This window comes from Ascidiella aspersa, chromosome 2 (genome assembly GCF_963924565.1).
Source record: "Ascidiella aspersa chromosome 2, kaAscAspe10.2, whole genome shotgun sequence".
In the NCBI taxonomy this organism is placed as follows: domain Eukaryota; kingdom Metazoa; phylum Chordata; class Ascidiacea; order Phlebobranchia; family Ascidiidae; genus Ascidiella; species Ascidiella aspersa.
The window spans coordinates 33,492,678-33,507,881 of record NC_139448.1 but is presented as its reverse complement, the minus strand read 5'-3'; the positions used below and the strand labels follow the sequence as shown (position 1 = coordinate 33,507,881).

The following is a 15,204-nucleotide window of genomic DNA, read 5'->3' as shown; positions in this document are numbered from 1 at the left end:
CAATTGCTGAACTGTTTAGATAATTTTAATTGCGGAAGCTGTGTAATTATTTGACGGAGCGGTTATGTCAGGATCTACTTGGCTACCAGGGAGCAATTTGGAAACTGTCGGTGGGTATTGGACGGCAAAGAAGGCCAAGCAAGAAGACATCCCTCCGAGTCCATTTTCGTCGTTTTTCCAGGCATCTCAAGCTTCACAGGAAACGTCGTCGTCGGCATCCCGTTTTTCTTCTGCAAAAAGCAAGGGGATTTACATTCTCGATGATCCTGGTATGGAAAACATAAAAGTAAAGCTATGTAATTTGACTAAATGCACAAATCGTATAAAACGAGGAAAAATTCCGAGTTAGACCATAAAAGTACGATTTGCAATTGTAATCATATGAAGCGAGACAACTTATTTTCCTGATTTTAAATATACTTTTTAAACAGTAGAAACTATGTCGATCAGGCAGGTTTCCACGACCAGGACAACATCTTTGCTCCATATTGTTACCGGGTTGAAACCCCGGTCTTTCATTTGAAACAGTCTGGTAAATTGTGACGTCAACGTATGCCTGCCTGTGTTCATTATTTTAAACTGTCATCATATTGGCTGATCGTGTTTTGTGAATTGTCCAGAATTTCCTGTTTTTCGTTGCGTCCCCGAACCGCATTGTTAAGAAATTTAATTACCGCCAGCTGGAATCCGTTAGGTGAGGGCATTTAAAGCTAAAATGAGCAGTCTTTTAAGCTGTTCACTTGTGGAGTCCAGATCGCGTACGTTACGGTATATTTATTAAATGTATCGTAAGAACCTCCTGTACCGTTTCTCGTTTACAATAAATATTCTTTTATTGTGGCTCGCACCCACACCAGTTAAACGTTTCAAATCATAACTTTTATAGGCTGTAATATATCTAACAGATCGTGAATTCTGCTTTTGTACATATTTAATTCGGTATGAGTAGGCTATGACGTAATTATTTGACAAAATGGCATTTTGGGGCGCTGGTCTATAATCCTACCATATTTTCATCCGGGGGTTTATATTTACATTATTTTGGGCAGGGTGCTAGTTAGCGTTTGGGCTTGGTTTGGTCAAATATTAATATTATATTTATTCTCCCATTCATATTTCTTTCTTGCAACTTCAATTTTGACAACTTGTTTCGTAACTGTAAAAACAAAAGAGATAGGATTCTAGACCAGCGCCCATTTTTCTTCTTGGCATTTAAATCGGCCATGGCAATTCAGGTTAACTACAGCTTGTACAAAACTTATATTATTGATAGTATTACCATTTAGAAAAACTGCTTGTCATAGAAAACTATTATGCTTACATCAGTAAATTGGAAACGGACAAACCTGACGTGGCTATCCACTAATCCGTATCGCTTGAGTACCTAAAATGGCTTAATATTTGTTTGATATCCTAAATAATTTTAAATATAAGGCAAATAAAGGTATTTTAAATTGATTTCTAGTTTATGATTGATTTAATAGTGTTTAATTGCCAAACTAAATAATTTCTATTTTATAATGCATTTGCCAAACAATTCTGCCGTCTGAGAAACATGATATAATACACATTTGAAATCTCTCGCGTAAAGCTTTCCTCATCTCAATTTTGGGGCTTTATAAATTGACTGTAAAAGTGTTTGTTATTGTTGATATTCTTTATCGTGAGCACAAACTAGCCGGAAAAATGCCAATGCGAAAGGACAAAGACGAGGAAGGTATTGAATAAAGTTTTATATTTTAGCCTAATAAATAAACCGGTCATATTATATTGCAAATAGTAGGCATTTTGGCGCTGGTCTAGAATCCTACCACATCTATTTTAACACTAACGAAACTAGTTGTCAAAGTTCAAATTGCCAGAAAGACAAAAATATGCAAGAATAAGTATAATAATAATACTTGACACACCCAAACGCTAACTCTCACCCTAACCCAAATATTGTTAGCAATATAAACCCCGGACGAAAATCTGGTAGGACTCTAGACCAGTTCCGGCATTTTAAACAATTCAAAGCAAAACTTTGTTTTACAATACGAACATACGTGTCCCCGTTTAAATTAAGTTGTCAACGTTATATTGCTAGTGTCCAGCCAGTTTGCATTTTGTATTTATGTGCATATCCAAAGTTAGAACAAAATATTAGCTTGTAGTACGATTCTTAACATCAGTTGTAAAAACCATAACTGTGCACACCTGAAAATTCATACTCAAAGTTTAGCTAAAAGTGCCATGTAATGCAGTATAAGATAACCTTATCACTGTGTGTAATATACAAATAGTAAATCCCGCTTTGCTTAATTATGATTTCTTGAAACATTTAAACATGGTTACCAGTGAAAAAGTATAATTATTTACATTGACCCTTTCACTGCATTTTTAGCAAGTGGAAATCCATTTGCAACCATCGAGAGGACTGCTGTGTTGCAAGAAGCCAGAATTTTCCAGCAAACGCCAATCAACCCACGAAAATGCTGCGAAATATTGACAAAGATTATCTACCTGATCAATCAAGGCGAGATTATCAGTACGATGGAGGCAACAGAAACTTTCTTCGCCATGACAAAATTGTTCCAATCCAGTGACGTGAGTCAACATTCAATTTATCCTTAATACAAATTTATGTATAAATAAACAGATGAAAGTTTGGCCTATGAGGAATCTGCGATAGCCAATAAAATTTAAAAGTAACTTTATATTTAGACTGTTTATGAAAAAATAAGTATAAATTCAAAAATCATTTTTATAAAGCATAAAATCATTTTCCTAAATACATTTTGTATACCTGTTTTCACTAACGCCCTAAATTTTAATTTCAGTAAACTGATATTTAAAGTTCTTAGGCCAGATTGTATATGAATTGCTAATAATGTGTTTTGCAGGTTATAATGCGAAGAATGTGCTATTTGACAATTAAAGAGATGGCAAAAATGACTGAAAATGCATTTATTGTGACCCAAAGGTATATTTTTGAAAGCAGTTAAAAGAACATACAGTGTGAAATGTTGTTTCATGAAAGATTGTTTTTTTATACAGTTTGACAAAGGACATGAATGGAAGAGAGGACATCTTTAGAGCTGCCGCCGTCAGAGCTTTGTGTGCAATCACTGATTCAAGCACCTTGCAAGGAATCGAAAGATACATGAAACAGGCCATTGTGGATAAGGTATGTTATTTCTTCGTTGTACAATGTAATTCCTTAAAGTAGTGTAATTACAAACTTGTGATATTCAAAAAAAAAAAATTTAGTCAAGTTAAAATTTTCGAAGTCAAACTACTAAAAGACTGTGACGCTTCGGTGTAAGTAGATAATATTTATTTTGCTTGTTGGATCCTTTGTTCACACTTTTATTAGTTTGACAGGATGTAAAAAAAAATACCAACATGCGATTACTTTTTACTATCTTTCCTATTTACCACCCTGCACAAAACATCAAATGCTGAATCATATTTAACACAAACCTAAAGTTTGAATTTCACTAAACATGCATTCTTTGAACATATGTATGTAGGTATTCTTTGAACATATCAATGTATGTAGGCATTTGTCGCAAATTTAATTTATTATAAACCTTTTGTGCCAAACTAATGGGGATGACTGTGGGAACCGCTATTCATATCGACGACCTGCCTACTCAGTTTTCCTGGGGGAATAGAACTTTGGTAAATTTCTAAGCCTTCGTTTTCTCAGCGCTGCATGATATCTTTGTGTGCGACTTCAATTTGTATTTCGTTGTATTGCACCACCATTTCGTTGAGTGGATACCGAGGAGAATTAGACACATTTTGAGCACGGTTTGTAATCTCATGTTAGAGACAAGCTGTAGCCTAATGTGAGCACATGATGTGCATGTGTGTTTGCCGTATACTGATTGTCTTACTGTCCAATAAACGTCTCTCGAGAAAGTGAAGTCAATCCTTATCCTTAGCAGCTACTTTAGGGATTGGGTCCCGAACTAGTCTATGACAGTATCTTTTTTTAGCAAAAGTCATGCTAAAAATGCTGGACAGGAACTAAATCGTCCAAAATAAAACTGAAGGAATGAAATTTTATAGTACCTTCCCCCTCTTGAACTAAACTTTTACTCTAGCCTTCTACAGAACCTAAATTTTGAAATCATATAAATTAAATATAAATTCTTTAAACATGCATGTTGTAGATTCCATTACACTGTTTGCCAAGCTGTTGCCTTATTTAGGTCCACTCAGTTGCAAGTGCTGCACTGGTTTCCGCCCTCCATTTGACCAAGCACACAAATGACTTTGTGAAGAGATGGGTCAATGAGGTTCAGGAATCTTGCTCCAGTGATAATATAATGGTTCAGGTAATTTCTAAATTAAGAAAATCATAACAATGCTAACAGTTTTTGTTTACTGTTGCCCACATACTGATACAGAAATTTTATGCGAACCATTGAATATTGAAAAGCGGAGTTAATAAGCTTAATGCTTTTAAGTACACCAATAGTTACAGTTTATGTGGTATATTGTATGGTTTGTTATTTTTTATGAGCAGATAAAGAAAGACCCTGTGTTTTTTATTCATTATTTCTAATTTTTTGTTTTATTTTAAACATAATTTACTATTTTTGATACTTTTGCGAAACAAACCTTTTTATTCTGCAATTAAAATGCGCTGCACGAATTGCAATAAAAAACTATGAAGCAGTTTACTAAACAATTAAAAAAATGAAGAAATTAGGAATCAGACACAAAAGTTTCTTCTCATTTTAGTACCATGCTCTTGGTCTGTTGTACCATCTACGCAAAAAAGATCGCCTCGGAACATCGAAGATGGTCAGCAAGTTCACCAAGTCCGGTTTGAAGTCACCATTCGCATATTGCATGTTGATCCGCATCGCTAGCAAACTATTGGAAGAAGAGGATGCAGGGTATGTAAATATTTTTAAAGTTAGATATTGATCTAGTAAAAAAATAGCCTTCTGCTTTCTTTCTATATTTGGTATAGAGTTTCCCACATCACACAACAAAAAAAAATGAAAAAATAGTGATGTTTAAAAAAATTGTTCAAAACAGGGTTGCCACGTCTTTTGCATTTTTAAAAGTCTTTGAATTGATTTTCATATTAAAAAGTTTTTGAAAAAAATTAGTTCAAAAGTATTTGAAACATCTTTGAATTTATTTTATGTACAGCTCTAGTGGTATACATGTATGTTTTAGAAAAGTGAAGTTGGAAAAACGTTTTGTCCAATCCAACCATTTGTTATTGTGCTGACCATGGCATTGATACCAGACTTTTACATTCAATATATTTAAAAAAATGTCCAGTACTCTGTGTTTGTCTCTTATTTAATTTTATAGAATTGTGCAGCAATCCTGTAAAAAGTTCTTACATTTTTAGTATTTGTTAACGTCCTATTGCTTTTTATTGTAAAATCAATTAACCAACTAATGGTTTGCCATTTGTCTTAGAATTCGAATTTATATAATTCCTCGATTTTACTCTTGTTTTTCAGACATGACAGTCCTCTGTTCGACTTTATTGAGAACTGCCTGCGCAACAAACACGAGATAGTGATATATGAGGCTGCTTCAGCAATTGTCAATATGCCGAACTGCACAGCACGAGAGCTTGCCCCAGCAGTATCAGGTATATATGAAGAATTCGTCCACTCATCTAACTTATTTGAACCCAAATTTTGTTTGAAAATGGTTGTTAATTGGAACATATATAGTGTTGACCAATTAAATCTCACTTTGACTCAGTTTTATTACGTCAATTTGGCCTCAAATGGTGTGTCAAATCAAATGGCCTTTTATTTTGTTTAAAATATTGGAAATAATTTTTGAAAAAGTATTGCACCACTATGGGCTTATGTTTAAGCTTCTTAAGACTTGTTTATTATGTCCTGTAGTACGCTTAAAATAACATTTCTCCTGATTTTAACATTTATTTTGGGGTTACAAAACAAAAACAATTCTTTTGGATATTATGCTTTTTAGCAAATTATGTTCCAATTCAGTTATTTATTTGCCTATTCAGTCTTACAGCAATTTATCTCCTCGCCTAAACCATCGATGCGCTACGCCGGAGTAAAGACTTTAAGCAAGGTAGAAAACGCTCTGCTCTGCTCGTAGCCAGCAGTTGCGCAATCACCACTGTAGTAAACCGGCCTAATTAAGCATGACTTATTTGGGTTTCAGTGTCGCACAACACTTGACAGCATACTAACCAACAGTATGTCTTATATCAGTTGTTATCTTCAGCCTTCAAGTTTTCTCTAACTGCCCTGTGGATGGTTGAAATTCCGTCCCAACTCTGTTGCTTTGTGTCGCATTAATTTTTTCGCCTGTTTTCTCGCAGTCCTGCAACTCTTTCTCAGTTCACCAAAGCCTTCTTTTAGATATGCCGGTGTACGAACCCTTAACAAGGTATTGTTTTTGTCTCATTTGGTGGCAAAACCGATCACTGAAATGCGAATAGGCTAGCAGTTTCATTACCTATAAAGCATTTTTAACTTTCAACCTGTATTGCATGCTAATATACATTGCTTTGTTTTATCTTTGTAAAATTAACTTTTGTGTTATTTGTGTGCAAAGCATATTTCGACTGCTTTTTATTTAGTTTCATGTTTCTAGAATATGTAAAATTACTAATCGATCGTCATTCTTAAGTTGCATGTGCTTTAGTATCATATCAAACTGTTTAGTATGTTAAAAAACAAAAACTTGTTTAATATGCTGGCTATTAAACAGGTCGCTTCTAATTAAAACCTTGGAAATGTGCTTTGGCTGTTTTTACCAGTTAATCATGTTTAAAGGTTGCAATGAAACATCCATCAGCAGTTACAGCTTGTAACCTGGATCTGGAGAATCTTATCACTGATGTGAACAGGAGTATTGCCACCCTGGCCATCACTACACTGTTGAAAGTATGCACTGTTTTACACCATTTTTTAGTTTGTTACAAATAAGGATGTCTGATGCGTATACTTTCTTCCGATCCCCATACCCGATATTTGGGCCGAAAAGTATCACAATCCAACTTGGTAAATGTGCTAGCAAAATAGAAGAAAATAATATTTTTTTCTTAAATTTACTTTGTAGGACAGAAATTACTGCGTTTTTACTCCACATCAATTTTAGCGACTGTCATTGATTCCACCCTAGTATCGTACGCGTACCAATACTACCACCGGGCATAGGGTATTCGCTCCTATCTTATATTATAGAATATTCCTAGTTACAAACATTTAAATCTGTCAGCAACATCTTGCAGAGGCCCTATATGTATTTGGCCTACAAATTTACAAGACTAAGGTGTGGTAAATTCCTTCATTCTGAAAGATAAGTTCTGCCAAACTCGTTAAAAGTGGCGACTTTTCATTGCTATCTGTGTTACCGTTAGAACTATGGCTTGTTTTGTTAACACAATAATTTTGTAAAGATCCAAAAATGGATGACCCCTTTATTGGTTAAAACAGCAAAAACTGGAAATTTACAGTAAAATAATTTTTGTAACATTCAGTTTGGTACTCATTATAACTAAACTTACTGAGATTTAATAATTATATAATTATGAATAAATATTTAACAAGAAAAATATTCTCCTCAATAGTATAATTTATCAGCCTATAAAATAAGATATGTTACGCGGACCCCTTCAAATATCCTCAAGAACCCCAGTTTAAGAACCGCTGATCTAAATAAAAACTGCAATAACAAAAATGTTGAAACTTTACAGACTGGCAGTGAAAGCAGCGTCGATCGTCTGATGAAGCAGATCACATCGTTCATGTCGGAAATATCGGACGAGTTTAAGGTGGTCGTGGTACGAGCCATATCCGCTCTCTGCCAAAAGTATCCCCGTAAGCACGCAGTCATGATGAACTACCTCTCGTCAATGCTGAGAGATGAGGTAAGTTATAACAACTGCTTGCACTAATGCTTTGAAGAAAGGGTCACAAAAAGTGGTTTTAAAACAGTGTTTCTTAATCAGGTGAATGGTTCACCCCAGGGTGAATAGAATTTTTGCAGGGGTAAACCAACCAAAAGGGGTGAATAAGGGTGAACCGTCAGAAATGGATGATAGCTTGCGAAACAATCAGTCATTTTGTGCTGTTATATATAGACGAGATAGTTTTATCATATCATGAGACAAGGGGCGAAGGAAATCTGGAAATAGATGCTAGGGGTGAACAAAACTAAAAAAGTTTAAGAAGCACTGGTTTAAAAGACCTTAAAGTCACAGAAAAAAGTTGGGATGCGATTTTCCACTTGAATCATTAGCCTATTCTATTTATCTTTTCATTAGTTTGTATGGGCTATTTAGGCATTTATGTAAAATCCACTACCTGTTTTAAAATAGTTAGTACATATTACACTAACAACAAACTTAATTAAAGAAAGTCTATCTGTTTAGTTTGATTGGTTTATGCCAGCCCTTTTAAAGTAAATTTCACATAGGATAGATTTTAAAACATGTTTAAATGACATCAAACTTAATTCTATATTTACTGTTTAGGGTGGTTTTGAATACAAGAAGGCCATTGTGGAATGTATCATTGCAATTCTTGAGGAATCCCCTGAATCCAAGGAAAGCGGTTTGGCACATCTCTGCGAATTCATTGAGGTATGATAATCAGTCACAAAAACAAAAATTCTAAATATAACGAGTGGGATCCTAAAAGCGATTCTCAAAATATGGACATCAATTCAACAGTTTTTTCTTCTCGTCTTAGTTTTTTTGTTGTATACATCGAAAAAATAATTTGTGGTAATTTTTATCGACAAATATACTTCTCTATTTTAATTCCCTCGATAAAAAAGTGATATTAAAATATATATGAATTATTATGAAATTACTAAAAATGTTATTACTTGTAATCTAATTTTCTGCAGAAAATTTACGATCGTTTCTCTGTAGGATTATGAACATACAGTTCTAATGATTAAAATTATCAATGTACCTAGTTTATTAGTTTTCATTTTCAACTATTGTTGAAATTCCTTTAATTTTTACTACGTTTTTAAGCACACGGTTCTAAGTGTAATGATTAAAATTTATCAATGTACTCATTTGATTGTTTTCATTTTGTCTATTTTTTTAATTCCTCTACTTTTACTAGGATTGTGAGCACACTGTCCTTGCCACCAAGATCATTCATCTGCTCGGCAAAGAAGGTCCAAGAACACAAAACCCGTCCAAGTATATCCGCTTCATTTACAACAGAGTGATCCTGGAAAATGAAGTGGTTAGAGCAGGTACACGGATGGTTTGAAAGCCGTTTATTCAATTGCAGCACTGTTTGAAAACATTAATATCACAATGATGTTGGTTCTTTTAACTTTCCTTCAGGAAATACCGAATCACGACCTTATACAAACCATTTTTTTTAGCCAGCCCGTAAGTTATTAAAAGGCCAACAGATTTCAAATAATTGGCACTAAATGTATGGTAAACCTTTTCAAAAGGCTTTAGTTCTGTTATGGTTACCATTTTACACAACTCTACTCAAGCTAAATTGCTGCACCTCGTAACAATAATTTCGGGATAATAATATCTCAATGTATTTTTTTATTTTTTTTAAATACAATAGTTTTTTCAAACGCAAATCCTTTAAATGAGATCACTTAAAACGACCAAAATAACCTTTTTTTAACTCTTGTATTAGCTAAAGCAAACAAATTGACATTTGTTAGGCCTAACCCAGCTTATCTAAATAATTCTAACCAAACTCTATGTACATTAAAATGACCAAAATGCTCACAAACGATGCAAATAACAAGTCGTTCCGACCTAATTGTTTTAATTCAAATTATTTTTTCGACTGATTGACTAAAAATGCCATTGAACAAACTACTATTTTTGGTAAAATCCGAATTAGATTTGAACTGGAATTAAGAGCACACAAGCAATTTACAAATTATCTAGTTGTCCACGCCTGATTACAAACATTAAATAATTCATCGCACAATCCATCTCCATTTTGGGTCGCAAATTAAAACTTGCATTAAAAATGCGTCGCGAACTGACAAAGGTTGGGAAGCACTGTATTAAAACGATCAAAATGCTCACAAACGATGCAAAATGAAGCCAATTCAAAATCATCAAATACAATGCATTTCCATTCTCCAGCTGCTGTATCTGCTCTTGCTCGCTTCGGAGCGCAGTGCGAGGATCTTCTCCCGAGCATCCTTTCTCTTCTCTCCCGTTCCATGATGGATGAGGATGACGAGGTTCGGGATCGAGCCACCTTCTACTATCACACGCTCAACCAACGTCAGAAGACGCTCAACTCTGCCTACATTCAGAACGGTATTGACCGCATTTATATTTCTGGTATTTAGCGTATGTCGTTTTTAAAGCTAAGACGGCAATTGTCTTAGTAAACAACGGAAACGTGGGTTTTGAATATTAAATTAGTGGAGTTTTTGTAGAGTGCTTAACAAATTCCCGTTAACTCAGCCTTTACTCAGAAGAGTTAAGACCGATATGATCGCATGTTACTTAAAAACAATTCAGAGTGGCAAATATTTTTTTTTTTAGTGCCTCGTGTTTTTTCCGTATTCTTGTGGCCAATAGTATATTTTCAGCCTTGAGTTCAAACCTAATACCAAAGTTTTTGCTTTACTACCTTTCATCAGTTCTGCTAATTTAGTGTATTACGGCCCTGGTGTACTGGTTAATAAATCTAATTGGTTTAATTTGGCTCTCGGACTAATTTCGTTTGAGACCATTGCTGTCAATCGAAACAATAAAGTCTTTCGTTTGTTCTAGTTTGATTTCAGCAGTGATATGTTGTAAAACTTTTAATGTACAGCGATTACAGCGCGAGTTGGTATCTTAAACAGCCAATACCCCCTTGTTGTGAAGAATATCTCCTAATTTTAAGCTTTCTTCTCATTCTAGGCCTGATGGTTTCCGTGCCCGCCTTGGAACGTTGTCTCCAGCAATATTTGAAGGAGCCCACAGATGAACCTTTTAACCTTAAGTCTGTCCCACTTGTCTCAATCCCAGCAAACGAACCCAAACAAGACCTGTGTAAGTTGTGTAACCAATATAAACGTAACATTAAAAGCTGTAAATCCGCGTGATATCTGCACTTAACGTGTAACTACAATCGTACAACGCTTTAAAACAATTTTATTACACACGTATCACTGTACACTTATAGTAAATAAGGCGTTATTGACATATGACAACGGTAAAACTTGTTTGCAGCAAAACCTTCATTGTTACGTCTAAAACTAATGTGTCTTCGATTTTGACTATCTGCCCATTTGTTGCTATAAGTGCGAACACAGTAGCGGATGTTAAAATTATAACCTTGTTTTCAGCACTCTCGGGCAAATCACCAGACAAGCCGGTCGCATCCCGCCAAGAAATCTACGCAGGTGAGTGTTCTTTGTTTGGCACTGGTAGAATAAAAACGCGAGGTTATAAACACAAGAGGTACTAAGTTAAGCGAGACGCCTATATTTTGTCATTATCCACCCTATGACAAAAAGCGTTAATTTACCAGAGAATATATTCTTTAATGAAATTTGAATTAGTTTGAAATAAAATAAATCCCTTTTCTAGTTCGTTCGGGAAAAGTTTAACACAAACTTTTTAGATTTTTCGGGTCAAAACTTTTTGTGTTGTAAAATCATCCACCCAATAACGAAGTTACAAAAAATATATATTTTGCACTCCCCCTCTCTACAGTAAAGTAGCCGCGTTCCAAATTGACCTTACCTTTTACCCGCATAGCCCTGCTTAAACTTTCACAACCATTTCTTCTACCCACAGAGCAACTTTCGCGCATTCCCGAGTTCGCGGTGCTCGGTCCTCTCTTCAAATCATCAGAACCGGTCGAACTAACGGAGTCAGAGACAGAATACGTGGTGCAGTGCATCAAGCATACCTTTCCCAACCATGTTGTACTGCAGTTTGACTGCACTAACACCTTGAACGACCAAATACTGGAGGATGTAACCGTCCAAGTTGAACAAAGCGATGCATTCGAAGTGGTAGCCTATGTGCCTTGTCCGTCGCTTATCTACAATCAGCCCGGTAGTTTGCTATTCTTTTTTTTTCAATTTCCGCTTTTCAGCGGTCTGTAATATAATGGATCGTTGCTTTGTAACACGGCTAGGTAAGAGTACGGCCCACTTTAGTTTATGTTTTTTAAAACGCCGTCCTTGTTTAGTTCACCTTAGGCAATGCAGTCTGGATGACTTGTTTGCGTTCTCTGGATGATTATTTTTGCGTTCCATTTTTTCATTGCTTACTACCGTTTGTTGAAATGACAGTTTGAAACAGCTGAAGGCCCGCAAATATAAAACATCGTATTGTCTGGTATATTGCAATAAAAACAACTATTTGTGTTTTAAGCCAGTAATTTTTTGTTTGTGTGGACCAGGGTCGACATGATTTGTTTAGAGCGAACGTCATAGAATGACGTTATAAATTAACAAGACCGGTTAAACCTACTGTTTTCGGTCTTAAAAAGAAACAAAAATGGAGTAAAAAAACACTCGGTGCTTAAACGTTATTGCTTTTCCTTTGAAAATTTATCACTTCTAAAATAATTCAGTTCTATCTAAATTAGACCTTCACGGACCATTAAAACTAGCTAACATACCCCCAAGTGGTCCTTGAATCCAACTTTAAGAACCCCTAAGCTTGCCCGAGCTCGATCACCCAAACATAATTTGCCTTAAACTAGAATGCTTTACAAAAGCCAGATTTCCATCTGTATTTATGTGTGTGCGATCAGGTGTTTCGTACGCTTGTGTTGTCATCCCTGACGAAGACCCAACCGAAGTTACGACGACCCTTACTTGCGCCATGAAGTTTACAGTGAAGGATTGCGATCCTAACACCGGAGAAACAGATGACGACGGGTACCAGGACGAATACGTGGTAAGTTGAGGTGGTGACAGAAAGAAACTGCCCTTGCACCATTATCGTACTTGTTGCCGTTTAGTTGATAGACAAACAAACGATTATCCATAGAAATTATATACACTTGTCCTTAATATTTTTTTAGCGAGAATAGGGACATAACATCGCAGATAGCCAACTTTGCTGTTGTACATTTTTTTAGGAAACATATTATCGTTGCATTAAAAGCAACTAAGAGTCGGACCTATAAAAATATATTTTTGACATGCAATATCAAACGGCAATTTTCGTGTCTTTAAAACCCTGGCTGTTTGATTAAACACATTTGTTTCGACTACTGTCTTAAAAACAGCTTTGTCCCCCAAAAACCTTAAAAATCTAAAATAAACTTCGACTCGTTAAAAATGATCACCTAAATGTGCAGCAATTCTTGACCTTTGTCTTAAAAATATTCCAGCGCTTTGGCCTGCAATAGATGCTTTAAAACCCTGGGTTAACAAGCTGCCTTAACCCACATTTGCTTGTTGTTAGTTGGAGGACGTTGACATCACTGTGGCCGATCACGTGCAAAAGGGTTGGTTTTTAGACCACCATTGTATTTTTATATGCAATATCAGACAAAGATTTTCTTAAATAAGAACCTGGTTCTTAAAAATCAGTTTCATGCGTTCAAAAGAGCCTTAAAAATCGAAAATAAATATGACCCCGTTAAGGATTTCATATGTACATTGTACAGCGATTTATAACCCCTCTCTTACAAATGTCCAGGGCCTGTAATAGAAATTTTAAAACCCTGAGTTAACAAGCTGCCTTAACCGAGCACTGCTTGTTGTTAGTTGGAAGACGTTGACATCACTGTGGCCGACCACGTTCAAAAGGTGATGAAGGGAAACTTCGGGGCTGCTTGGGACGAAGTGGGAGATGAACATCAGGTGGAGGATACTTACGCCCTATCAACAGTAAACACACTACAAGGTGGGTGCTTTGTATTATCTGCAATATGATTCTTTGTGGTTTGACAGTAAAATATCGCCACGGCGTATCTCACTTACTCAAACTACTGATTTTAAACCATTTTAAGTCTTACCTTAGAGAAACTTTTTTTGGACACAGAAAACGATAATACGAAACTTGTTCTCCAGCAAAGAGGTTTAAGATAAGATACGGCGATATTTTTACAAAGAGGTTTAGCCATTGTGTTTTACCCAACACGCATTCTATCCACTATTGGGAAACTGTAACTTTTTAAAAAGCTTAAAGCAATAGGGCTACGTACAAAAATCCGTTCTATTTTTTTTACGCGATGAACCACTTAGTCCCAAATACCGGGGTCTTTAATTATTTACAATCATTGACAGCCGGCTTGTTTGGCAATCAATGCTCCGTCAATGCGTGTATAAACCTGTAAAACTCGATTTGAAAGTTTGTTTAAACTTTAAAGAAATATATATTTTTAAGTCTCAGTAAACCAGCGGTTCCCAACCATTTTGGCTAGGGCCTTGCTAGCATTTTCGCTAGTTAGTCAAAATATATCTGACATTCTCAAGCACAAAAGTCGACTTCTGTTATAAACCACTGCTTTAAACACAACTTCCCCACGTTAAACCTAAAAACAATGTACCGTTTTCCAGACGCGGTGAAGGACATCTCGAAGTACCTTGGCATGCAGGCGTGCGAGCGGTCGGACAAGGTTCCAGAGGGCAAGTCGGCCCACACCCTTCTTCTGGCCGGCGTGTACCGGGGCGGCCACGATGTCCTGGCCAGGGCCAAGCTGGTCCTAAAAGATGGCGTCACAATGCAACTGACCGTACGAAGCTCGGACCTGATTGCTGCTCAAGTTATCACTTCGGCCGTCGGATAGCATAGAAATCATAATTTTTTAAGGCTTTTTTTCTTTACATAAGTGCAAATAACAGATTTTCGCCCTTTTTTGCTTTCGCGTTGGTATAAATTTTAAGATAACTTTTTAGACTCTGTATTTCCTGTATTTCGCTCTGATGGTCAAATTTGGTAGAGCTTGGATAAGTATGTTAAAACAACAGCGTTACAGTTTCTATTCTTCTGGTTTCTTGAACATTTGGATGTGCCATTGCTACAAGTAAATTAATCATAATAAAACAAAAACAACTTCACCATTACCGCATCGAGTTAGAAACCTTTAGATAACCAAAACGCAGCGTAAAAGGATGAATCAAGAAAGCAAGGAAAATATTGGAAAGTGAAAAGATAAAAAATTTAGAAAGAAATAATTTTCCTTTTACTTTAGTTTTTATTTATAACATAAAAGAAATAAAACGCTGAGATTTGAATAAACCAATTTTTACACCTAGAATTTTTAATAAAAATTGATG

The 15,204-nt window shown here is 35.6% G+C and overlaps 1 protein-coding gene across 2 annotated transcripts; it reads left to right on the top strand.

Moving 5' to 3' along the window:
* The first annotated feature begins 1,597 nt into the window (after positions 1–1,597).
* LOC146165046 (coatomer subunit gamma-2-like) lies at positions 1,598–14,986 on the top strand. 2 transcript variants are annotated; one of them, XM_083382582.1, is made up of 19 exons: positions 1,598–1,717; positions 2,384–2,586; positions 2,883–2,962; positions 3,037–3,166; positions 4,200–4,325; positions 4,735–4,892; positions 5,478–5,611; positions 6,326–6,393; positions 6,783–6,893; positions 7,706–7,879; positions 8,486–8,593; positions 9,090–9,225; positions 10,100–10,279; positions 10,874–11,005; positions 11,302–11,358; positions 11,756–12,019; positions 12,726–12,871; positions 13,690–13,828; positions 14,485–14,986. In XM_083382582.1, the coding sequence occupies exons 1-19, from the start codon at positions 1,687–1,689 to the stop codon at positions 14,712–14,714; spliced, it is 2,607 nt and encodes an 868-aa protein (XP_083238708.1). In that variant the 5' UTR covers positions 1,598–1,686; the 3' UTR covers positions 14,715–14,986. The 2 variants fall into 2 exon arrangements, with proteins under 2 accessions (XP_083238708.1, XP_083238709.1); XM_083382583.1 differs by lacking the exon at positions 6,326–6,393 and adding an exon at positions 6,005–6,072.
* The last annotated feature ends 218 nt before the right edge of the window (positions 14,987–15,204 follow it).